This window comes from Odocoileus virginianus, chromosome 10 (genome assembly GCF_023699985.2).
Source record: "Odocoileus virginianus isolate 20LAN1187 ecotype Illinois chromosome 10, Ovbor_1.2, whole genome shotgun sequence".
Classification (NCBI taxonomy): domain Eukaryota; kingdom Metazoa; phylum Chordata; class Mammalia; order Artiodactyla; family Cervidae; genus Odocoileus; species Odocoileus virginianus.
Window position 1 is genome coordinate 60,935,161 of NC_069683.1, and position 26,504 is coordinate 60,961,664.

The 26,504-nt window shown below is 38.4% G+C and overlaps 1 protein-coding gene across 4 annotated transcripts in view; it reads right to left on the reverse strand.

The window, feature by feature from the left end:
• The window catches only part of MTMR2 (myotubularin related protein 2), a 111,690-nt gene that overhangs the window by 61,954 nt on the left and 23,232 nt on the right, over positions 1-26,504 (reverse strand). For all 4 annotated transcript variants that reach the window (XM_020885509.2, XM_020885508.2, XM_070473657.1 and 1 more), the window contains one exon: positions 8,193-8,298. In XM_020885509.2, coding sequence (XP_020741168.1) covers positions 8,193-8,298 — 106 coding nt within the window. The remainder of the gene's footprint in view (positions 1-8,192; positions 8,299-26,504) is intronic.

Below are 26,504 nucleotides of genomic sequence, written 5' to 3' on the forward strand. Positions count from 1 at the left end.
CTTTTCCACTACCAGATTCTAACTTTCATGCTGGCTGAGGCCAGGTCTTACTGGATACTTTCTCCTCACTCAGGAAATTTCAAGAGAGTGCAGTGAGTTAGTGAATCCCATTTAGTTGTTTAAGTCATGTCCGACTCTTAGTGACCCCATGGACTGTAGCCCACCAGGCTTCTCTGTCCATGGGACTTTCCAGGAAAGAATATTGAAGTGGGTTGCCATTAAATGCACAGATTTCATTGGGAACTATGAATAAAACATAAAATTTTCTTCTTTAGTTTCCCAGATGTAGCCAACAGGTGGTTTCAAATTTCAGTCAATTAAGAGTGCTCCTCAACCTTTTCCACCAAATAAATACAGCAAATGGGAGGATGAATGTTCCCAGCATCCCAAGGAGCTTTAGGTTGCAACTGACCACATGTGTGAAACAGATTTTAAGTCACGTTGATTCAGGCACTATTCTACATACTAGGGAAATAACCAAGGCTCCTGCCTTTGCAGAGCTTAATTTGAGAGAGGTTAAATGAACAGCAATCAAATAAATAGGAAAACGTCCTTACCATTTTAGCATAATAAAATTTTGTTTCATTTTTTATAAATGAAACTTTTAAAATTAGTTTTCATGTCTTTTTAAAAATATTTATTTGTTTGGTTGCACTGGGTCTTAGTTGCAGCACTCGGGATCTCTCACCGCAGCTCAGACTGCTGCGGGGGCACGCAGGCTGAGCTGCTCCATGGCATGTGAGATCTTCCTTAGTTCCCAGACCAGAGATCAAACTCGAGTCCCCTGCATTGCAAGGCGGACTCCTAACCACTGACCCACTAGGGGGGCCTTCTACAGCTTTTCTTTTAAGGTTAATACTGTGGGTCTTATTTTAACATTCTCTTCTGACATAAGTTATAAGGATATTATATTTCAAAATTTTGATTTTTCAATGTTAAGTGTTTGAAGAACTCAATTTTTGTGTAAGTATGAATTAAGAATTCAACTTTCCTTCTCCAATATGGCTAACCATATGGCTGATACAGCTGATTACTAAATAGTTCATTCCTCCCCTAAAGATCTATTACACCAACTCCAATACAGAGTTCCTATAAATATGTGTTCTTGAACTTTGTTATTTTTCATTCATCTATTTCTGTACTAATTACTTTAGCTTTATATTCAACTAAATGAATCTTCCTGCTTCATTTTTCTTATTAGTAATCTTGACCTTTTACCTTTTCATGTAAATTTTAGGATCAGCTTGCCAAGTTCTACAGGATAAACTTGAATTTTGTTTGAAATGACACTGAGTTAAACCGATATTTTGAAAATATTTGACATTCCCAAGCTATTCTGTCTACTCATATATTTGAGATAGTTTTAGGCTCTTTAATAAAGTTTTATAACTTTCTCCGTGAAGTTGTTACATATCTTTTATTAGATAAGTAATGTAATTTTGTTGCTCTTGTGACTTGAATACTTTTTCCTTTTTTTTTCTCATTTATTTTTATTAGTTGGAGGCTAACTACTTTACAATATTATAGTGGTTTTTGCCATAAATTGACATGAATCAGCCATGTATTTACATGTGTTCCCCTATTTAAACATTTCTGCTAAAGTACAGAAGCATAATTTTTTTGTTAAATTGTCTTGTATCCAGCATCAGTGCTGGAATTGTATATAATAGATTCTTCTTAAATCTTCTGTATCATCAATCATCAATAAGTAATGAAAGTTTTGCTTCTCCCTTTCATTCCTTATATTATTTATCCTTTTCCTATTTTACTAGCTAGGACTTCTAGCATAATGTTGAAAGTAGTGACAGAAACCAGCGTCCTGTTTCTAAGTTCAAAGGAAATGGCTTCTAACACACCTCCATTAAGGATGAGGCTTATAATGGAGTTTCTAGTGGATATCCTTTATTTGCCTAAGTTGTTCTTTTCAATTTGTAGGCTGTTAGGAGGTGACACCAATATGAGGGGTGGTGGTGTTAATCACAAAATAAGGGCTATCTTCAATCAGTTTTTGCTCTGGCTATTGAAATAACTACATGTAACAGAAACTTCGTTTACCTAACAGCTGCTCCATGAGCCTTAACTCGTTCCGACTAGACCTGCATACCTACAGAATGTGTCAATATTACATTCATGTATGTACTCTAGAAGAAATAATCTAATTATCTGTGACCTTTGGTTCATAAAGAAATATTAATGTAACACAAATTTTGAATGGATAATCACATTTGCTTTATTTAAGACCATTAAATATTTCAAGATAAGGAAAGATAGTTATAAACAAAACCCAAAATACTACAACTTTTATCTCAATTATACATATATATAAACTATATAAATACATTTATATACATATTCTGAGATCATATGTCTGAGACCTTCTAAAATAATGGGATAAAAAATACAGAATACAATATCAATACAATTTGATTTTGAATTGCAGACAAACATCATTATAAGTGCCATATCACAGGCATCAACAAAGGAAAGGAAATACTGCACAGCCTGACTTTTAACTCACCTTTTAATCACCACCATTTAAGGAATACACTTCAATTAAAGCCCAATGCCATAAAAATTACATTTTATAAATAAATAGAGCTGCGCATTTGAATTTTAAAGTCCTGTATTTCATGAGATTTTAGTCTCTGGTGAACAAAGAAATCAACCAAACACAAGTTCCCTAGGTTCTTAATTCCACTGTCAAACTCTGAAACTATGTTCTTATTAAGAACACAGTTAGATTAAAGAAAGCTTGATTTTTAAAATGGAAAACTTCTTTTAAAATAACTTGATTATTAAAAATTTTATATGAAAGGATTTTAAGTTTTTAAATTGAAATTCAATAGGCCAAGTGCCAAAGTGAAGAACAAAGCGAACAGGAAACACTACCATTGTCATCTCTGAGGAAGCATGATTCAATCTATCAAGCCTGAGGCTGTGCTCAACTTTTCAGAAATACGTCTACTGGATTAAATCTGTATATGACTTTTTCCAGAACAAGCTACACTTACAGCGTGAAAAAGTAACACAAACGGAATTCTACCTGAGTAAATACCCCTTATCCCTGCTGACTTTTGATTCTGCTTTACTGACGAGGGAGCAAACCACCTTGTTTGAATAGGAAATTCTTAACAGAAGCTTTCACGGGTGTTACTCTATTACAACACTATCCTTCGAGGAAAGAGTCACTTCATGGTACTTGTAGCAGAAAACCTACACAATCTGATTTAATATTTTTAATGAAACTGTATTAGCTTTTTAATGCATTTTGTTCTTTCTACTTGTATTTAAAAGCTGTTATTAATGGAGCTTATAAAATGCTGAGGCTCAGAGCAGAGATAAACGGTGACGCTGTAAGGAGAACTCAAAGCCCAGAGGTTAACCAACTTCAAATCATCTGTGAATGATGATTTGCATGCCAAGCCCCTCATCTCATAAACAAAGCCAAACTGATCAGTGAAAGAAAAACACATAGCTGTCTGCAGTGAGTTCCACCTACAATTAACTAGAACACTACCATTTTAGAGCTACAGGTACATATACTAAAAGCAAAATATCAACAACTAACAAAACTGAGGAAGGGGAGAAATCAGATCTTATTAGAAAAACCCTCTTTTAGAATTAAGTAGAAAAGCAATTCTCATTTATTAAGGAATGCTGTAAACTGCTACTTCTACCTCATAAAATGCTTAAAGATACTTCTTTGAATTAAGAACTTCTCACTTCACACTCCCTGGAGAAGGAATGGCAGTGCACTCCAGTATTCTTGCCTGGAGAATTCCATGGACAGAGAAGCCTGGTGGACTACAGTACATGGGGTCGCAAAAAGCCGGGCACGACTGAGTGACTAACAGACACTCCACATTTGAAAACACTGAGCAGCGAAGTCACGGGAGCACAGTCTCTCTGGGTAACGTGCTGCACAGGATACAACCAACTGGAGACCAAGCAAAAGGGCAACCCCGAGCTGTGTGCCTTCCAGCACATCACTGAACTCAGCCGTTCTGAGCACCAGGCTGCCCCTCTGTCAAATGAGAGACTGGTGTCGGTCTCAGAGGACTGCTGTGATGAGACGGAGCTTGTATAAATATTTATCCAAGTAACGCACTGGACTTCTTTCAATTATTAGAAGCACATCCTTCTTTCCATCCTACACATACATTTGAAATCAGGCTTCATGTCTTAAATGATATTAGATGCTCCTCATTCATCTTCCCACAACTAAATAAGAAGACTGTAATTCAAGTAAAGATTATACCTAATTATCAAAGGTGTGTTTTAAAATGAAGGAATCAGCCTAAACATATTAATTTCCTTTTTTTCTCTGCCGTTCAGGCACCCTACCATGGTGAGTACAGTTAACCTTTGGTGTCCAAAATGATCTTCTCCTTTATATAACATTTAACACTCCTTACTATAACATTTAACAACTGTCTCTTCATTTTTCTAACGAAAATTATCTCAGAGCCCTACTAAGTTGTGAAAGATACTGAACTAATAAGGCACTAATGGGGACAATCCCAAAGTCATGGAGCTGATGTATAAATTTAACAGATTCCTTTAGTATCCTAGTGCTAAGAGAGTCAATAACTCAGGACATTTTTGTGTCTACTGTTAAACCTGAAGAGACAACAGCATAAAATAAGACTACTCCAGACAAACTTGCATATGTGATCACAATTCTCATTATCTACAAACAGGATGTACACAAATGATCTTTTGCTTCAGAAGGAGAATAAAAGTACTTTGTTACCTTTTTTTGTTAAAAGAAAGAAAGAGGGGCTTCTCCAGGAATCCAGCTTGCAATGCAAGGGACACCGGCTCCATCCCTGGTCCGGGAAGATTCCCCATGCCAGAGAGCAACTGAGCCCATGAGCCACACTACTGAGCGCCAGGAGCTGCAACTACTGAGGCCCAAGTGCCAAGCGCCTGTGCTCCCCAACGAGAGAAGCCACTGCAAGGAAAAGGAGCCCTGCTCCCCAAAACTAGCGAGAGCCCACGTACAGCAATGGGGAGCCACCACAGCCAATGAATAAAAAAATAAATCTTAAAAGGAAAGAAGGAAAAGGGGCTGGGGGAGGGGAGAGGGAAGAAAAAGCAAGTGAGCACACCTAGGGCCCAGATCGTACTTTCTAACACCACTTTCCAATAAAAGAAATCTGGCTCCCTGAGACATGGATGATGATTCCAGGACTGCGGTGGGAAGTATCAAGATGAGCGTGGAGCATCTTGCAGTGACAAAGAGTAAGGAAGAGTGTCTAAACAAAAAACAGACGAAAACAACAACAACAAAACACCATAATGGGAGTATGTCAAAGGGACACAAGATCCAACCGAAAGAACTCCCAATCTGAAACAACTTTAGCAACAAAGTAATACTGTGTTGTGATATATAAAATAAATAACCATGAGTCTACACCAATACAAATAAATAACTGCATAACTCAATAAATGAGGCAGAAGAGACAAATCTCTCATGCAAAAGAAATAAAAAGTGTTCCACTCTACCTGGGCTCCTCAAGCGTGGACTGTGCATAGTTACTTCCTTTCAAAGAGTACACTGTAAGGATAAGAAGGGGTAAAACAGAGTATTCTATAGCGACAGAACCTATCACTACCTGAACCAAGAGATTACGGTCAACACTGACAGTGACACGCTATGTTGACAGTACGTACCACCTTTGATACGATGTGATGAAAATGGTTCTTCATCTCTGTGGTCCAACACATAGCCCCAGTCTAATAATGGGTAAAACATCAAACATTCTGCAAAGTATCTGACCATGCATGTGTGCTAAATCACTTCAGTCACATTCAACTCTGTGCAACCCCACAGACTGGAGCCTGCCAGGCTGCTCTGTCCATAGGATTCTCCAGGCAAGAATGCTGGAGTGGGTTGCCATGCCCTCCTCCATGGGATCTTCCTGACCCAGGGATCAAATCCATGTCTCTAACATGTCCTGCATTCGCAGGCAGGTTCTTTACCACTAGTGCCAGAAAGAAAGAAAAGAAAGTAAGTCTCATCAAAAAGAAAGTCTGATAACCTGTCACAGCCAAGAAGTGCCTCAAGAGACATGGCTACCAAATGCACTGTGATATGGACCATGGAACACAAAGAAGGACTCAGCATATCTGAATAAAGCACTGACTTTATTTAATAATAATGTATCAACATTGGTTCATTAATTTTACCAAATATACCATACTAATGCATTATACGATATTAATAACAGGGGAAACTGGATGTCAAATGTATGGGAACTCTGTAGTATCTTTGCAATTTTTCTGTATATCTAAACCTGTTCTAAAATTAAAACTTTACTCAAAATAAGAAATTAAAATATTTAACATACAGTTTAACATTCAATTCAGTTCAGTCGCTCAGTCATGTCAAACTCTTTGCGACCCCATGGACGGCAGCATGCCAGGCCTCCCTGTCCATCACCAACTCCTGGAGTTTACTCAAGCTCATGTCCATTGAGTCAGTGATGCCATCCAACCACCTCATCTTCTATTGTCCCCTTCTCCTCCTGCCTTGACCCCTATTTTTCCCAATGTAAACCACTCCTACGTACACACAACACTCTGAGGAAATAAAGAGAAGCTGATAGTGGATGCCTTCTCTCAGCTTCCTACAATGCACTGCATTTCACATGTGTGCCCAGGAATTTAACGAAATTTAATGGAACCATAAGGAATTTAAGCAAACTAAATCTCACAAGAACACACAAATGGTTTAACATATTTTAGGCAAGAAATAGCATATAGAATATAACATTAATAATGTAAGTATAGGCTAGAAATAAAAGCAGTATTTCTCCCACTCCTAATATGAGTTCTTTATCAGTCACATGAGGTTTAAAATGATAGTTTTTAACTAATAAAAGCTGATTAGAAGTAGGCCAAAAAACTTCAAAATTATCAAGAGGCCCAGAGGCCCTTAATGCACTTTTAATGTAATGAATAAACCAAAGTTAGATACATATATCAAATGTGTATTTTTAAATAGTAATAAATTAATGAAAGGTAATAGCAGATTTATATCCACTATTATTAATGATGAGCCCTACCCCAAATGTATGCTATGCTTCAAGATAACAGTTAATGATATTATGAAGTCTTTTTAATCAGCACAACATATATTCAGATTCTAAATATAAACCTTTATCATTTTTAGTGATGTTTAAAGTTTTGCTATACCCTATTTAGTATTTTGTGATATTTCACAAAAGATAAGGCAAATATGCAGAAGCCTTTACAGATGCTTCTATTCAGTCTGTTTGCATCTGTTGGATTCTAGGTCTGAAAATGAAATACTTGAAAAAGACACATTCTGAACATATTCTCAAGAGCAAATGACATCACTAAAGAAACCGAGGTTTTGACTAAAGCTGTGAAAGTGTAACCACTGAGAAGGCCATTTGATCAGAATGAAAAGATTCTGACATAAGGCTTAAAGGTTATCACCACATATGAAATTATTTTCCCCTTCGTTCACAGACAAGCAGTAGTAGAAAAGCAGATGAATCCAAAAATGTACAAAGTGCAACAGGATATCACCAATATGGCTAATTTCATAACAAGAAGACCTTCCATGAATAGAGGAACACTTATAAACTACAATAAGATAGGCAGCAACTACAGCACAGTGTCTAAGTGACTGAGCTCCAGAGCTGGATTACATGAGCAGGAGTACTGACAATGAGATGTATTAGCCATGATACCTTGGACATGCTATTTAATCTCTCTTTGAGTTACTGTCATCTGTAGAATGGTGGTGATAATAATTTCTACCTTAACATAGTTGGTGGAAGTATTATAAGAGATATTTCACTAAAGTACTTGGAACAACATTTGGCACATGGTAGGCACTCAATAAATATTAGTTATGACTGGGAGTAAAGCATTATGGGAGTATTCATGAAAATCTTTTATATCACTACAGAATTCATTAATTATCTTTTGGCAAAGAACTTAGAAGACATCAAACTCAGAAATGAAATACATGTGTTTTTTTTCTTTTTTTATAGATAAGTAAGAATAGCCTGTTCTAGGATATTAAACACAGATTCAGGTCTTTGACAATACTCCATCAATGTCTCCTGCCTAATTAGTTAAAAGTTAAATTGATAGTGTGGCCACAAACAACTGATAGCAAATACTTCACTAGGACTTAGGAACAGTATACATACCCTCAAATCAGGAGAAAAGTTCTCTGCAGAAGTTGATATGGAATCCGATGAGACGACAGAAGCTGATTTTGTATGCACTGAATTCTCTGAATGAGAAGTGGAAGCACTAAAAGATACAAAAGCACAGGACATTTGAAAAATGGGAGTGTTAAAAATTCAGAAATATTATTAACTGTAACCCCATTGTTTATTAAAACTTCTACTGCCAACCAGTCCAATACTGCCTATTCAATCTTATCTCTAAATACTGATAAATTGCAAGCTCTATTCCTAAGAAGAGGGCTAAGTATTCTTACCATCCACATTCCCTCCAGACAGGCTTCCCCAGTATTTATGAATACATTCGAGGTTAATTCTTTCTTTTTATCTAACCATCCAATTATCTAACCACTCAATTATCAGGCCAATGTGCAAAAAACCATTACACCGGGCACTATGATTTGGAGACAAATAGGACAAAGCTCATAAAGCTCACAGCTTGTGAAGAGACAGACAGATGAACAGCGCAATGTGATAACTCGAACTATACACACACATACACCCCCTAGGTGGATGGAGAGCAGAGAGACAGACAGAGAAGCACCATGACTATGAATCTGGAAAAAGGAAAGTACCTAACTCTACCCAGGTAAGTTCAGGTAAGACATCACAGGGCAGGTGGTATCTGAACTGAATCTAGAAAGACAAGAAATTGCCAGGCTGACAAAGCAAGGGAATTCCAAAAACAAACAAAAAACACTACAAGTATAGAATTATCAAAGAGCATAGAACACTTAAGAAACTACAAATAGTCTGACAGGGCTAGATGAGCAGAAGGGGAAAAGATAATGATGGAAAGACTAGCCTGTCTTTGTACCTTGTAACTCTCCCCAACCAAATTGGGTGTTTTTTAACAAGCCTGTCTTAAATATCCATTGTTTCCATTACTCTTAAGTAATCACACTCAATTCTCTTAAATTCTCATAGAACTTTTGATGCCTGATCGCATACTGCCTTTTACTATTTATTGGTCTCAAGTATATAAATGTTGCCTCACCAATTAAAATTTCAATGTCCCAAGAAGGACGACTGTGTCTTTATTTTCTATAAAATCTACTTCAGTGCCTTTGTATATAGTTAACGTGTATTATATTTATTAAATTAAAAAATACAGTGACAATAAACCGATGCCACAAACTGAATGATTTACATCATTTCCTTTTATCAGTAGAAGAAACTTAAAATTATTTAAGGAAGAAAAATCAATGGTAGGAAAATCTCAGACATTTTGAACTGAAACTTAAAGTTCTGACTAAGAAATACATTTTTCTAAAGCTTCACTCCCAACATATTAAAAGTCTACTTCACACAAAAAGTCAAGATTCTGATGGAATAATCCACCTTGAGGTTGTGATATTTAGAAACCACATTTTTGTTTTAAAATTTGTCTACCATAATACCTGCATGTAGTAACTACTAAATTATGTTTACAATGTAAAAATCATCTCCCCTCAAATAACTGTCAGTTCGTTTTTATTGAAGTTTGGATACTAAAAAAACTATATATATTTTAGGTGTACAATACGATATTCTGATATGTGTATTCACTATGAAATGATCACCACAATAAAGCTAATTGAGACACCATAACCTCACACATTTACCTTTCTTTTTGTGGTGAGACAAATTTGAGATCTACCATCTTGGCAATTTCAAGTATACAACATTATTAAACTATAGTCACTATGCTCTCTATACTAGGTATATCTGAAAATTTGTCCCTTTTGATAAAATTTTTCCCCCTTATCAGACAGGATTTAAAAACATTTTCTCTCACTCTGTAGGTCACTTTGATGTAGTCCTAATAGTTTGTTTTTGCTTTTGTTACCTGCCCTAACGGTGGCAAATCCGAGAAACCATTCTCAAGACCAGTATACCAAAGAGCTTTTCCCCAATGTTTTCCTCCAGGAGTTTTACAGACTCAGGTTTTACTTTTAAATGCTTAATCCATTTTGGTTGATTTCTGTGTATGATTTAATCTAAGGGTCCAATTTCACCCTTCTGCATATGGATATCCATTTTCATCAACACTATTCATTGAAGAGTCTATCATAATTTCCCTACTGTTCATTCCTGCTGCTGTTTTCAAAGACAGACTGACTGTATACACAAACAGTTCTACTTCTGGGCTCTCCAATCCGTTCTGCTATCCACTGTTTTGCTAACCACAGCCTCACAATACAGTCTGAGGACAGGAAGTATGACGCCTCCAGCTCTGTCCTTTGTGCTCAAGACTGCATTAGCCATTTGGGGTTTTTCATGGCTCCATACTGACCTCAAGATTGTTTTTTCTATCTGTGTAAAATGCCATTAGAATTTTTATGTAGCATGCGTTGAATCTGTAAATCACTCTGGGAAACAATGACATTTTAACAAGATTAATTTTACCAATTCATTAACAGGATAACTTTCTATCAACTTGTGTCGTTTTCAATTTCTTCCATCATCGTTTTATAGTTTTCTTCATACAGGTCTTTAACTTCCTTGGATAATTTTATTCCTTAGTATTGTAATTTTTTTTATGCTATTGCAATGAATTTGTTTCCTTAATGTCTTTTCACGAAAATGCATTATTACTATATAGAAACAACTGACTTCTGCATGTTGATTTTGTATCCTGCTACTTTCCTGAATGTATTAGTTTTTTGTAGTTTTTTACAACGTTGCATGCATGAAGTCATGTTATCTACGTTTTTATATATTTATACAATGTGAAAATCTCCCTCAAAATAATCACTTCATTTAAATTAATGAAAATGGCATATCACTGGGAACACTTCAAAAAGTTTTTCTTCAAATACAAACATCTCTTTATCAACTATTTCAAAGTATAATTGTGGTTAATTGTTTTTGTGTCCAAGAATCTACAATATGACAAGGGAACAGTCATAAGAATTCTATTATCTAGCTTTATAGTATAAGGAAAGATAAATTGATAGGCTGAGAATGATTTTTTTCTGTACCAATTTATAATTAAAATAACACTAAACATAACATTAAAATAACAAGTAAAACAATAAAAATTTAGGCACAGTACTCTGAAAATATTGTTTGCTGCCTACTTCATATATATACACATTCCTTTCTTTCCCGATCTGCATGAGGACAGTTACGGTGAGCCCACAATGACATGCTTGCTTTTGGTTCTTTCATGTCACATTGAGACAATGTGACACAAAATTGGTCAGTGAAATTTAAGGGGAAGTCTGTTCCATTGTTTTGGAAGCCTTTTATTGTCTTAATAAAGAGGAGTAGAAATAGCAAGGCACTTCTTAACCTTTCCCACTTTCGCTTGCCTGGACCAAGAGTCCTGTAAACAGGAGCAAGTGTTGGCCTACGTAGGACACCAAAGAGCATAAAGTCCTTTCCTGGTGAGCAGCTGAATCCACCCCAACAACTCCCTACTTTGGGAGTCTTGGTTATGTAAAATAAATGAAGTTCAATTTTTAAAATCACTGTAATGGAATCTTCTATTCTGTACAGCCAAACACAACTCTAAGTGTTACAGCAATCAACACTTTACAACGTCTATTTTGAACAACGTGAAATGTATAATACTATTTTTTATGTGTATGACCTGAGAAAACAGAAAAATATGTAAAGGCAACAAAATACAACTTGCAATTAGGGTAGTATAGACCTAGAAAAAACAGTATCAATAGGAATATTAGAGTATGTCTCATTAAGACACCAAATAGTTCTTTAGAGCCAAAGTATGAAGTAAACAAATCTAAGGGAAAATAGACAAAACCAGGTCTTGCAACTAGTACCTTGCAGTTTCAAAGAATCAGTATTTCAAGCAGAAGTGTGGAAAACAGCCTTTAATTATTAACTTCTCTTTTCAGATACACATAAATATATAGATATTATGATCTACAACATATGTGAATAAGCACTAGAAGGTTTTAAGCTCCAGGCAAGCTACGAGGGACTGGAGGGGACGCACGTGTGACTATATCTAGTATTGTTCTTGTGATTATAGCAAACACACACACACATACACATACCACTACCACCAACCACCACAGTTACTGAAAGTTCTGGTATAAACATGCAGTGGCTACTCAAGACTGAAGGTGGCTACAGAATGCAGAGCTCTATTTTCAATAGTTATTTTTCTCCTGTCATATGGGCTTTGTACATGCTTCTGGATCACCATGGATACTAGGACAATATAACTTAATTTCCACTGTTCTTTTCCATTTCTCCACTGCTCATCTTGAGGTCAAGCTCTCTATGTTTACCTTCTATGAACTGTTCCATAAATAAGCTTTGTATTTCCCTGAATTCATAACATTGCTCATGCAACTCCAAAACAGAATGCCCATTTATCTTCCCTGGTTGTTCAGACGGTAAACAGTCTGCCTGCAGTGTGGGAGGCCCAGGTTCGATCCCTGGGTCAGATATCCCTGAGTCAGGAAGGTCTGGAGAAGGAAATGGCAACCCACTCCAGTCTTCTTGCCTGGAAAATCCCATGGACAGAGGAGCACGGCAGGCTACAGTCCATGGGGTCGCAAAGAGTCAAACACCACTGAGCTAATTCTCTATTTATTAACGTCTTATTGTTACTTACTCTTTTAAGACCTAGTTAAAAGGCCAATTTTTTCAGGAAGTCTTCCCAGGTGATCCAGTGGCATAAAACTCAGTCATCTGTACTTCTGCCTATGCTCTATAATGGCATTTAAATCTTTCCACATTAGACTAGAGCACTTTAGTTACACTGCCTCCTCCTTTTAAATGATAAACTGCTAGAGAATAAGAATCTTATAATTGGCAAGGCATCTGAACTCTGAGCAAAGACTGCAGTCTGCTAACCTCATTAAGTGTGGAGAAGGGAATGGCACCCCACTCCAGTCTTGCCCAGAGAATCCCACGGACAGAGGAGACTGGTGGGTACAGTCCACGGGGTCGCAGAGTCAAACACGACTCAGCGACTAAACAACAACAATCTCACTAAGTAACCAACGCTGCTTTGGTCCTCAGTTTCCCTAGGCCCATAAACTTCACCACGCAAACTTCAATCCAAACATTCTTGTTACCCTTGTCATCCTGAACCTCTTCAAAAAGGCCAGACCTTCAAGTCCGACTCTATTTCCTCTATCCATTTTCCCTGCCCAAGTCTTCCTTCAGCTAACCTTTCCCTTATACTGGACTTTTTACACCATATGGAATAAATTGTCTATCTTCAACCAAATTCTCCCCTCCACCTCTTTGCTTCAGCTGAGATCTCCTTCCAGGAGCCCACTTCCCTGCAGCCTTTTCCAGAGAAGGCTCTTGTCCCACATCTAACAAAATCCAAAGGTGAAGCCAGCATTTCCCCAGCTCCTGTCTCACGCTTCCACAAGAGTGTTACTTTTCCACCTCCACATATAAAAGCCTTCTTCCTCCGAGGTTCTTGGTATTTGGGCATACAACCTCTCTGTTACTATCACCCACTCACCTTTTAATCACAGCTTCTCACTTTAGCGAAGACTTCCTACTAGCCTGGCTCATTTTCTCCTCTTAAAGCTTCTTTCTACTCCAAAACTGCCTTCATCGTAGGAATTTTAATGTTCATAGGGACAAACTAGCAACCACCTAGCTCAAAATTCCTCACTTCCTATATTCCTCATCAACATCCCCACCTGAGCAACGTGTTTCTGCAGCACATACCACACTTTATCATTTCTGGAAACTACCCAGTCTTTGTCATCGTAAACTCAAGGAAACCAGTATCTGACCGCAGACGCTATTCTTTCCAAAGGTCTCACTTTCTTAACTTTCCCTTCATCGAATCTTCAATCCAGTGGTGACAACTCATTCCTCAACTTCTCCGTTTGTCATTACTCTCCATGCTTACTGCTCTCTCTCCCCGCTCCACCTCCTTCTGCATCCAACCTCAAATACCCAGTGTAACAGTTTACATTCTCTTTCAGCAAGCCCTCAGTATCCTTCTATCCACTGACCACCCCTGCCCTGCTAATCCCTAAATTCAGATCAATATAACTATCTACCTTCTCCTGTGCTAATGGAGTAAATCTTCACATTGGGGCCATTTTAAACTCTCCGTTAGAAACATTAGCTAAACCCTAGGCAGTGCTCAGCAACACTCCCACTTCCCCAGTGAGTTTTCTAAACCATCACCATTTTTTTCCTAAACCAATCACAACCAATCAATCCAAAGTCCTATAGAGTCCACCTCCCTACCATCCGTTGAATGCATCCTTTTTAATATCCTAATTTTTACTGTCTTAGCGCAACACCTTTTCCCTCAACTACTCATTCAATACATCATCCCAAACTAATACCAAAGTGATCTTTCAAAAACAGATCTGATCCTATCATTTCTCTGCTTAAAATTTTTTTTTTAAAAAACTGACATATAATACATATATAACATTAGTTTCAGGTGTACAGCCTAATGATTCAATATTTGTATATATTGTGCAATAATCATAGAAAATCTCATTAACACCCATCACCACATACATGAACAATTTGTTTCTTCTGATGAGAACTTTTAAAATCAACTCTCTTACAACTCTCAACATTCTTATTAACTATAGTCACCATGGTATATATCACATCCCCACAACTTGTTTATTTCATAACCAGAAGTATGTATTTTGACCAGCTTTACCCATTTCCCCCATTCCCCCCAACCCAAATCGCCTGCCTCTGACAACCACCAATCTGTGCTCTGTACCTATGAGTTTGGATTTTGTTTTTCAGATTCCACATGTATTGTGAGATCATATAGTATGTGTCTTTCTCTGACTTATTTCACTCGACATAATGCTCTCAAGATCCAGCCATGCTGTTGCAAATGGCAGTATTTTCTTCATTTTATGGTTAAATATCACCCACTGTGTCTCTCTTCGTGTGTGTGTGTGTGTACGCGCACGCGCGCGGCACATTTCCTTTATCCATTCACCCATCAAAGGACCTTTAGGTTACTTCCATGTCTTGGTTACTGGAAATAATGCTGCAGTTAACATGGGAGTGCAAGTACCCTTTCAAGTTAGTGTTTTTGTTTTTCTCAGAGAAATATCCCGAAGTCAAACTGCTGCATCGCATGGTAGTTCTATGTTTAATCTTTGGAGGAACTGCCATCCTTTTTCCGTAAATGGCTGCACCAATTTATATTCCAACCAACAGTCTACCAGGGCTCCCTTTTATCCACATCCTGACTAGCATTCACGATTTTCTGTCTTTTTGATAAATGCCATCCTAATAGGTATGAAGGACAGGGCAGCCTGGCGTGCTGCAGTCCACGGGGTCTCAAAGAGTGGGACGCGACTGAACAGCAACTGAACAACAACAGGTATGAAGTGCTGTCCACTGTGGTTCTGACCTGCACTCCCTGCTCAAACCTTCAGTGACTATACACTACCTACAGGATCGTGCCCAAGCTCCTCAGCATGACACCTGAAGTCTTCCAGGACCAGGCCTTGTTCTATATTTTTAGCTGTAGCCATCACTCAACGGAACCCACTGGGAATGGCGTGCAGATTCTCTAGGTTCTTCAGCCATCTCATGCATCTGCACCTTTGTTGCTGACTCTGCTGTCCTTGCCTGTAATGTCCGTCATACACCTCCATGCCCTGTTTGTCCCTATCCATCTTATAAACGTAACTACTTCTTCCTTCACTGCACACTGTACACATTTCTATTGCAATACCTGTAAAATTTTATTTTATTTACTCATCTATGAGCTCCTCTTCTCAGACATTTTTGTTGTTTGCTATTCCAAGATCCTTCACCATAGATCATTTCCTCAACTTGCTTACAACAAAATATGTAAAGTGCCTAAAAAAAAGTAGCACCACATGATTAACTGCTATTATTTACAACAGATGTTACTACACAGAAACTACACTACTCCAAGTCAGACTAGCTGCGTAAATTTAAAAATCCTAATGGCAAAGGTGCTGTTTCACTCGCAATATCACTACTCCGGCTGTGACACCCAAGTCAGAGCACAGATGTTCTGAGTGACTATCCTCACAGGTTGACAGGGCTGAAGAGGAGACAGCGGGGCTGTAATCAAAGACCTGGCACTCACAGAATAAGAAACTGTATCTTTTGGGCAGCATTATGTTAGATAATATGGATTCAGAAGTGAAAGACATCCAACTTGAAACTGATAATATAAAACTAACTTTTTTCTATACAAAAAAGCTCAAGTGTTCTATAATGTAATAAAAAGGACAGGGTAGTACCACCAGAAGGCACCTAATTATGTCACCAAAAATAACCTTTCTCTGGAAAAAATGTGAGTAAAAATTAAAGTTCTTTTGCCTATTATGTTTTCCACAGAACTACCTTTCCCAAAACTGTTTACTCCAATTTGACAGCCAATTCAATTGCATGAAGTCATGTCCATTAAGGAATACTGTATATATATTTTTTTCTTCTTCCCTTCCTTTCTTTCACATTGAATATGATTTTTACTTCCCATTTTCATGTCTCATTCTAGCTCAAAACACTTTGGCTGAAAAAAGCCGGAATCAGTTCGTAACTGGATTCTCTCAGTAATGTTAGTCCCATAACTTTTTAATATATAATATTCAAATCTATAAGAATAATTTTCTTCAAACATCACTCCAACAATTACTTAGCACTTGTATTCATTATGATGAAAGTACATACACTGTTACCCAATTACCTCCAAATCAAATTAAATCTCTTAACAGTATTCAGAGTGCCAAGGTGCTCCACCATATCTAATTCTAGCTCAAGTTTACATTTCACTCCAGCCAGACACACCTGTTTCTTGCCACTGGTCATGAGAATCAGTCTTGTCCATTTCCTCTCTAAATATTCTTTAACTGAGTCTCCAAACTGTCTTCTCTTCTGACCAATCCTGGTTTTTAACCACCTCAAACTTATCCTGAAGGTGCATTTTCCACAATAAAAAGTCCTGTTATTCTTACTGATTCAATAAGTCTAGTCATTTCAAAACCTTTGTAATTGGTTATGTTTATATTGATGTACTGTTTATACTGACTCAATTTTGTCTATACTGATTCACTGCATAAGGCACATATTTCTTCAAAAAAAATTAACAATTATAAAACCCTATGTACAAAACTTAGCTATACATCTGGCTGCCAGATGTAGCTCTTCTCTGGCTGCACCCAGATTTCCCACACCGGACCCAACTCGTTCCTTAACTACTTTCCCCTGTCACTTAGAAGAAATGGAGTAGCCCTTGTAGTCAACAAGAGAGTCTGAAATGCAGTACTTGGGTACGATCTCAAAAACGACAGAACGATCTGTTTCCAAGGCAAACCATTCAATACCACAGTAGTCCAAGTCTACTTGGACTTGCCCCAACTGAAGGGGCAAAGGACTGCATACGCCATATGGAGGCATAGTTTTTAGTTTCAGCAGGAAGAAGAAGCTGAAGCTGAACAATTCTATAGAGACCTACAAGACCTTCTAGAACTAACACCCAAACAAGATGTCCTTTTCATCATAAGGGACTGGAATGCAAAAAGTAGGAAGTCAAAAGCTACCTGGAGTAACACGCAAATTTGCCTAGGAGTACAAAATGAAGCAGGGCAAAGGCTTACAGAGTTTTGTCAAGAGAGAGCACTGGTCATAGCAAACACCCTCTTCCAACAACACAAGAGAAGACTCTACACATGGACATCACCAGATGGTCAACACTGAAATCAGATTAATTATATTCTTTGCAGCCAAAGATGGAGAAGCTCTATACTCTCAGCAAAAACAAGACCAGGAGCTTACTGTGGCTCTGATCATGAACTCCTTATTGACAAATTCATATTTAAATAGAAGAAAGTAGAAAAAAAACACTAGACCATTCAGGTATGACCTAAATCAAATTCCTTACGATTATACAGTAGAAGTGACAAACAGATTCAAGGGATTAGATCTGATAGAGTGCCTAAGAACTATGGACAGAGGTTCGTGACACTGTACAGGAGGCAGTGATCAAGACCTTCCCTAAGAAAAAGAAATGCAAAAAGGCAAAACGTTTGCCTGAGGAGGCCTTACAAATAGCTGAGAAAAGAAGAGACGCTCAAGGCAAAGGAGAAAAGGAAAGATATACCCATTGGAATGCAGAGTTCCAAAGAAGGCAAGGAGAGATAAGAGAGCCTTCCTCAGTGATCAATGCAAAGAAATAGAGAAAGACAACAGAATGGGAAAGACTAGAGATCTCTTCAACAAAATTAGAGATACCAAGGGAACATTTCATACAACAATAGGTACAATAAGGGACAGAAACGGTATGGACCTAACAGAAGCAAAAGATATTAAGAAGAGGTGACAAGAATACACAGAAGAACTGTACAAAAAAGATATTAATGACCCAAATAACCATAATGGTGTGATCACTTATGTAGAGTCAGACATCCTGGAATGTGAAGTCAAATGGGCCTTAGGAAGCATCACTATGAACAAAGCTAGTGGAGGTGATGGAATTCTAGCTAAACTATTTCAAATCCTAGAAGTTGATGCTGTGAAAGTGCTGCACTCAATATGCCAGCAAATTTGGAAAACTCAGCAGTGACCACAGGACTGGAAAAGATCAGTTTTCATTCCAATCCCAAAGAAAGGCAAAGGCAAAGAATGTTCAAAATACTGCATAACTGCATTCATCTCACACGCTAGTAAACTAATGCTCAAAATTCTCCAAGCCAGGCTTCAACATTACATGAACCGAGAACTTCCAGATGTTCAAGCTGGATTTAGAAAAGGCAGAGGAGACAGATATCAAATTGCCAACATCTGTTGGACCACAGTAAAAGCAAGAGAGTTTCAAAAAAACAACTACTTCTGCTTTATTGACTACACCAAAGCCTTTGACTGTGTGGATCACAACAAACTGCGGAAAATTCTTAAAGCGACGGGAATACCTGACCTCCTTACCTGCCTCCTGAGAAGTCTGTATGCAGGTCAAGAAGCAACAGTCAGCTGGATATGGGACAATGGATTGTTTCCAAATTGGGAAAAGAGTAAGTCAAGGCTGTATATTGTCACCCTGCTTATTTAACTCACATGCAGAGTACATCATGCAAAATGCCAGGCTGGATGAATCACAAGCTGGAATCGAGATTGCCAGGAGAAATATCAAAAACCTCAGATACATAGATGACACCACCCTTACGGCAGAAACGGAAGAATAACTAAAGAGCCTCTTGATGAAAGTGAAAAAGGAGAGTGAAAAAGCTGGCTTAAAACTCAACATTCAGAGAACCAAGACCATTGTATCCGGTCCCATCACTTCATGGGAAATAGATGGGGAAACAAAGGAAACAGTGATAGACTTTATTCTGGGGGGCTCCAAAATCACTGCAGATGGTGATTGCAGCCATGAAATTAAAAGATGCTTGCTCCTTGGAAGAAAAGCTATGACCATCTTATACAGCATATTAAAAAACAGATACATTACTTTCCCAACAAAGGTCTCTCTAGTCAAAGCTATGGTTTTTCCAGTAGTCATGTATGAATGTGAGAGTTGGACTATTTAGAAAGCTGAGTGCCGAAGAATTGATGCTTTTAAACTGTGGTGTTGGAGTCAATCAAAAAGGAAATCAGTCCTGAATATTCATTGGAAGGACTGATGCTGAAGCTGAAATTCCAATACTTTGGCCACCTGATGTGAAGAACTGACTCACTGGAAAAGACCCTGATGCTGTGAAAGACTGAAGGCAGGAAAAGAAGGGGACGACAAAAGATGAGATGATTGTATGGCATCACCAGCTTGATGGACATGAGTCTGAGCAAGTTCCAGGAGTTGGTGATGGACAGGGAAGCCTGGCATGCTGCAGTCCATGGGGTCACAAAGACTCGGACACAACTGAGCAACTGAGCTGAACTGATCAGTAGATCAGTAGCTGAACTGTAACGCTTGATTACAGAACAGCCTCTGCCCTTGAGACTTCAGCCAGAAACAGACATTATACCACAAGCACATATCAATAATACCACAGAGGTACAAACAAGGGCTAGGAGAAAAAAACTCAAAGGAAATGGTAATAACTTAAGGATTAGAGAAAAGAAGAAATACATTCAGCTGAACCATTTGAAACTGAAAAAAAAAAAAACTCAAAAGTAGGGGAAGATAAACAGAAAGCTTCATTTTCCTTCTGGAATTACTGAGGATTTTTTAATATATATGCCATATATACAGTATTCCATTTCTATAAAAACTTCTTAGGACACTAGAGCAAACATTCTGTGACAGAGACCATGTCTTAGGGCTTCGCCGGTGGCTCAGTGGTAAAGAATGCACCTGCCAATGCAGGAGACGTGGGCTCAATCCCTGACGTGGGATGACCTATATGTCGCAGGGCAGCTAAGCCTGCGGGCCACCACTACTGAGCTTGTGCTCTAAGAGCCCGGGAGCTGCAACTGCTGAGCCGACGCGCCGCCAGTTTCTGAAGGTTCCGCCCCCGAGCCTGTGAGCTCAGCAGAAGCCACAGCAATGAGAAGCCCATGGGAGAAGCTAGTCCCTGCTCTCCGCACTAGTGAAAAGCCTGTGCAGCAGCAAAGACCACCACAGCCAAAAATAATATATAAAATTAAAATTTTTAATAAAGAGACCATGTCTGACGTGAATGACAAATAATCCTTACACAACTAGTAGAAATTGTTTTTTGACTGCTATTTCCCAAATGGTTAAAGAAAAAGTTGTTGAGAATTAAGAAACCAGGAGTTTAGTCCATTCTAGTTAAGAGCAGTATCCGCAGCTGAGTGACTTAAACCCTACCCTCCATTATAGCTCCATATCTGTGAAAAGTACCGATCAGACTATTTAGACGTTAGCTTTTTGATGGTCAAATACCTCTTTGAAAATCTCCTGGAAACTATTCCCTGAACTCTTTCCAATGTCAGTAGCTTTAAGGTTAACAATCATGTCCTAGATGATCTCTTTTAGTTCTAACATAGTCCAGAGCTTCAGAAATGAGTATTCTACCTTTTGAAATATTCACACAATTATCTAGAGAAATAATGAAAAATTAAACTGACTGTCCAGAAGGTATATGTACATGTATGTGTATATACACCTAAGTGAAGTCGCTCAGTCGTGTCTGATTCTTTGTGACCCCATGGACTGTAGCCCTACCAGGCTCTTCCGTCCATGGGATTTTCCAGGCAAGAATACCGGAGTGGGGTGCCATTTCCTTCTCCAGGAGATCTTCCCAACCCAGGGATTGAACACAGGTCTCCTGCATTGTAGGCAGACACTTAGGTATTTTCTAACTAGGTAATCACAGACTTGAATAAATTTTAAGACTCACAGCCTAAATAGAAATATTCCCATATTGTATTTCACATAATAGAATCAAAAGGAAACTAAATCCAACAGCTACACTTATTTTAGGAACTCTGGGCTATCACTTTGCAAACTCAACGCCCCCAATTATAGATAAACAGAAATAATACTCTATCAAGAAATATTTTCATTGTTTTAATATCAAGTGACTTTTATCAGAAACTATTTACCTTTCATTGTTTAAATATTTAAACAATGAAATTAAATATTTTCATTGTTTTTAAATCAAGTGATTTTATCAGAAACTATATCTTTTAAAATACACTTGAAAAATATTTTAATTAGCTAAGTAATGAGTTTTTTTCCTTTTTTTTTTTAAAAAAAAAAAAACTGAACCACAGATGGGCCACAGAAGTCTCCCCATCATGTCATTTCAGTGCGATGGAAAGGCCTTCAGAGTCTGCCTCCCTGGCCCTACCACACATCAAACAGCTCCTGAATTCGGACTCCTGAGCTTAACGATTCTCTATCAAACCTCATAAATTTCAAAACATATCTATAATAATTTATGGCAGATACCTCCATAAAAATATACATACAGTTGGTTCAGTTAACGTTTCTAAATAAATAATTCCATCAGAATGGACGAGAACACAAGAACGTGTGACTCAGGAGCGTCGTCCTTGCCGATGGTCGCTCTGACCAGGTTTACAAGGCTTCCTGGCCCGAGATCTACACTCTTCCTCTAGCCCTGTGACCTCAGCACACTGGACTCATTATTAGCTTCAGTGGCCTGACTCATTGAAGAGCTTAGCCTCTGCCAAGGTGAAAAACGAAAACACATGACTTGGAGTAATCTTGGTACCTGTATTTCTGCCAACACACTCATTTTTCTTTCAAACACCACATGTGCTTTTCCTTCACCAGTCTCTTTCCAAATCTGCACACCATATTCCATTTCTTAAGAGTTTAGCTACCTTCCACATTACAGCAAATTGTCTATTCTCAATGGTTCCATTTGCTTAGTACCCATTCCTTCCCCAATTCCTTCTACTTTGGCTTTTGACTCTACAAAGTCCCTAAAATGGCTCCTTAATGTATTTATTAATGATCTGATTTTTTTTTTAAGAAAGGTCTTTTCTCAGTTCTGTTATAATAAATTCAGCTCTCCTCACTACCATATTCTTTTGGTTATTTCATATCTAAGCTAAATTTCATCAATATTGCTGAGCACTTATTACATGCAAGTTACTACTATTCTAGGAGTTACTAGGTATTAATACAGAGAAAAATAACAGGGTTGCTACCCCTAGTGAATTTCAGTCCAAAGTACTTACTACACAACACAATATAGAATACAAAACACAAATGAGAGAGAAAGAACTTAAGGATCAGGACTAAGGGTTTGAAGTTTTTAAGAAAGAAGTAACATTTGAAGTTTGAACATTCATTGGCATTGCCTTTCTTTGGGATTGGAAAGAAAAACGACCTTTTCCAGTCCTATGGCCACTGTTGCGTTTCCCAAATTTGCTGGCATATTGAGTGCAGCACTTTCACAGCATCATCTTCTAGGATTTGAAATAGCTGGAATTCCATCACCTCCACTAGCTTTGTTCGTAGTGATGCTTCCTAAGGCCCATTTGACTTCACATTCCAGAATGTCTGGCTCTAGGTGAGTGATCACACCATTGTGATTATCTGGGTTGTGAAGATCTTTTTTGTACAGTTCTTCTGTGTATTCTTGCCACCTCTTCTTAGTATCTTCTGTTTCTGTTAGGTCCATACCGTTTCTGTCCTTTATTGAGCCCATCTTTGCATGAAATGTTCCCTTGGTATCTCTAATTTTCTTGAAGACATCTCTAGTCTTTCCCATTCTATGGTTTCCTCTATTTCTTTGCATTGATCACTGAGGAAGGCTTTTTTATCTCTCCTTGCTCTTCTTTGAAACTCTGCATTCAGATGAGTATATCTTACCTTTTCTCCTTTGCCTTCAGCTTCTCTTCTTCTCTCAGTTATTTGTAAGGCCTCCTCAGACAACTGTTTTGCCTTTTTGCATTTCTTTTTCTTGGGGAAGTTTTTGATCACTGCCTTCTGTACAGAGTCACAAACCTCTGTCCATAGTTCTTCCAGAACTCTGTCTATCAGATCTAATCCCCTGAATCTATTTCTCACTTCCACTGTATAATCATAGAGGATTTGATTCAGGTCATACCTGAATGGTCTAGTGGTTTTCTCTACTTTCTTCAATTTAAGTCTGAATTTGGCAATAAGGAGTTCTTGATCTGAGCCACAGTCAGCTCCCGGTCTTGTTTTTGCTGACTGTATACAGCTTCTCCATCTTTGGCTGCAAAGAATATAATCAGTCTGATTTCAGTGTTGACCATCTGGTAATGTCCATGTGTAGAGTCTTCACTTGTGTTGTTGGAAGAGGGTGTTTGCTATGACCAGTGCGTTCTCTTGGCAAAACTCTGTAAGCCTTTGCCCTTCTTCATTTTGTACCCCAAGGGCAAATTTGCCTGTTACTCCAGGTAGCTCTATTCTTCCTACTTTTGCATTACAGTCCCCTATGATGAAAAGGATATCTCCTTTGGGTGATAGTTCTAGAAGGTCTTCATAGAACCGTTCAATTTCAGCTTCTTCAGCATTACTGGCTGGGGCATAGACTTGGATTACTGTGATATTGAAAGGTTTGCCTTGGAAATGAACAGAGATCATTCTGTCATTTTTGAGACTGAATCCAAGAAATGCATTTTGGATTCCTTTGTTGACTATGAGGCTACTCCATTTCTTCCAAGGGATTCTTACCCACAGTTGTAGATATAATGACCATCTGAGTTAAATTCACCCATTCCAGTCCATTGGAGTTCACTGATTCCTAAAATGTCAATGTTCACTCTTGCCATCTCCTGTTTGACCACTTCTAATTTATTTTGATTCCCAGACCTAACATTCCAGGTTCCTATGCATTACTGCTCTTTACAGCATCAGACCTCACTTCCATCACCAGTCACATCCACAACTGGGCAATGTTTTCACTTTGGCTCCGTCACTTCATTCTTTCTGGAGTTATTTCTCCATTCTTCTCCAGTAGCATACTGGGCACCTAGCGACCTGGGGAGTTCATCTTTAAGTACACGCATCTCACATGCTAGCAAAGTAATGCTCAAAATTGTCCAAGCGAGGCTTCAACAGTATGTGAACCGTGAACCTCCAGATGTTCAAGCTGGATTTAAAAAGGCAGAGGAACCAGAGATTAAATTGCCAACATCTGCTGGTTCATAGAACAAGCAAGAGACTTCCAGAAAAACATCTACTTCTGCCTACTGATTACGCCAAAGCCTTTGACGGTGTAGATCACAACAAACTGCGGAAAATTCCACAAGAGATGGGAATACCAGACCACCTGACCTGCTTCCTGAGCAATCTGTATGCAGGTGAGGAAGCAACAGTTAGAAATGGACATGGAACAACAGACTGGTTCCAAATTGGAAAAGGTGTACATCAAGGCTGTGTATTGTCACCCGGCTTATTTAACTTATATGCAGAGTACATCATGCGAAATGCGGGGCTATATGAAGCACAAGCTGAAATCAAGACTGCAGGGAGAAATATCAATAACCTCAGATATGCAGATGACACCACTCTTACGGCATAAAGTGAAGAGGAACTAAAGGGCCCCTTGATGAAAGTGAAAAAGGAGAGTTAAAAAGCTGACTTAAAACTCAACATTCAAAAATGAAGATCATGGCATCTGGTCCCACCACTTCATGGCAAATAGATGGGAAAACGATGGAAACAGTGACAGACTTTATTTTCTTGGACTCCAAAATCACTACAGATGGTGACTGCAGCAATGAAATTAAAAGATGCTTGCTCCTTGGAAGAAAAGCTATGACCAACCAAGATGACATATTAAAAAGCAGAGACATTACTTTCCCGACAATGGTCCATCTAGTCAAAGCTATAATTTTTCCAGCAGTCATGATGGATGTCAGAGTTGGACTATAAAGAAAGCTGAACCCTGAAGAATTTATGCTTTTGAACTGTGGTGCTGGAGAACCTCTTGAGAAGCCCTTGGGCTGCAAGGAGATCCAACCAGTCAATCCTAAAGGAAATCAGTCTTGAATATTCATTGGAAGGACTGATGCTGAAGCTGAAACTCCAATACTTTGGCCACCTGATGCGAAGAGCTGACTCACTGGAAAAGATCCTGATGCTGGGAAAGATGGAAGGCAAGAGGAAAAGGGGACTGACAGAGGATGAGATGGCTGGATGGCATTGCTGACTTAATGGACATGAGTTTGAGTAAACTCCGGGAGTTGGTGATGGACAGGGAAGCCTGGCATGCTGCAGCCCATGGGGTCGCAAAGAGTCGGACACGACTTGGCCGACTGAACAAGAAGAGGACACTCAGTATGGTCTCAAAAATTTTACTAAATAAACAACATGAAAAAAAAAGAAAAAGAATTAGGAAATTCAGGACATTTTAAGGCCACTGTTAGAGGCAGACCCCTTTGGTTGAACCATGGGATAATTATAAGCTCAATCAGATATACAGCAGAAAAGGTAAGTTTTTATTACAGTGCACAAGTCCTAAAAAATAACCTGATATCTAGATGATTCTGAAAGCGAGGAGAAGACACTGAAAAGTCTCTGTGCTTAAGGAAAATCATTTTAATAGTGGGTCAAGGAATGGACAATAAGAGCAGGAAAACCTATCTGGAAACTATTAGGAGACCTCCTCAAGGTAGAGGTATTAAGGGCCTAAACTAGCAGAGAAAGGAAATAGGAGTGGATGCAAAGGACACTGGAGACAGAATCAACAGAACTCAACAACTGACTTGACATGATGAGACAGGGAGAGAAAAGGGTCAAAATATGATCCAAGTATTGCTGATGGAGAAACCAGTGTGCCAATTAGACAAAGGAAAGTAGCCAACAAGGTTCTTCCTGGAATTAAGACCGGGGTGGCATCAAGGCAGCAGAGGGCCGTTTTACATGTTACTTGGTCATGCACCTGTTCGTTCATTCATTCAGGCAAC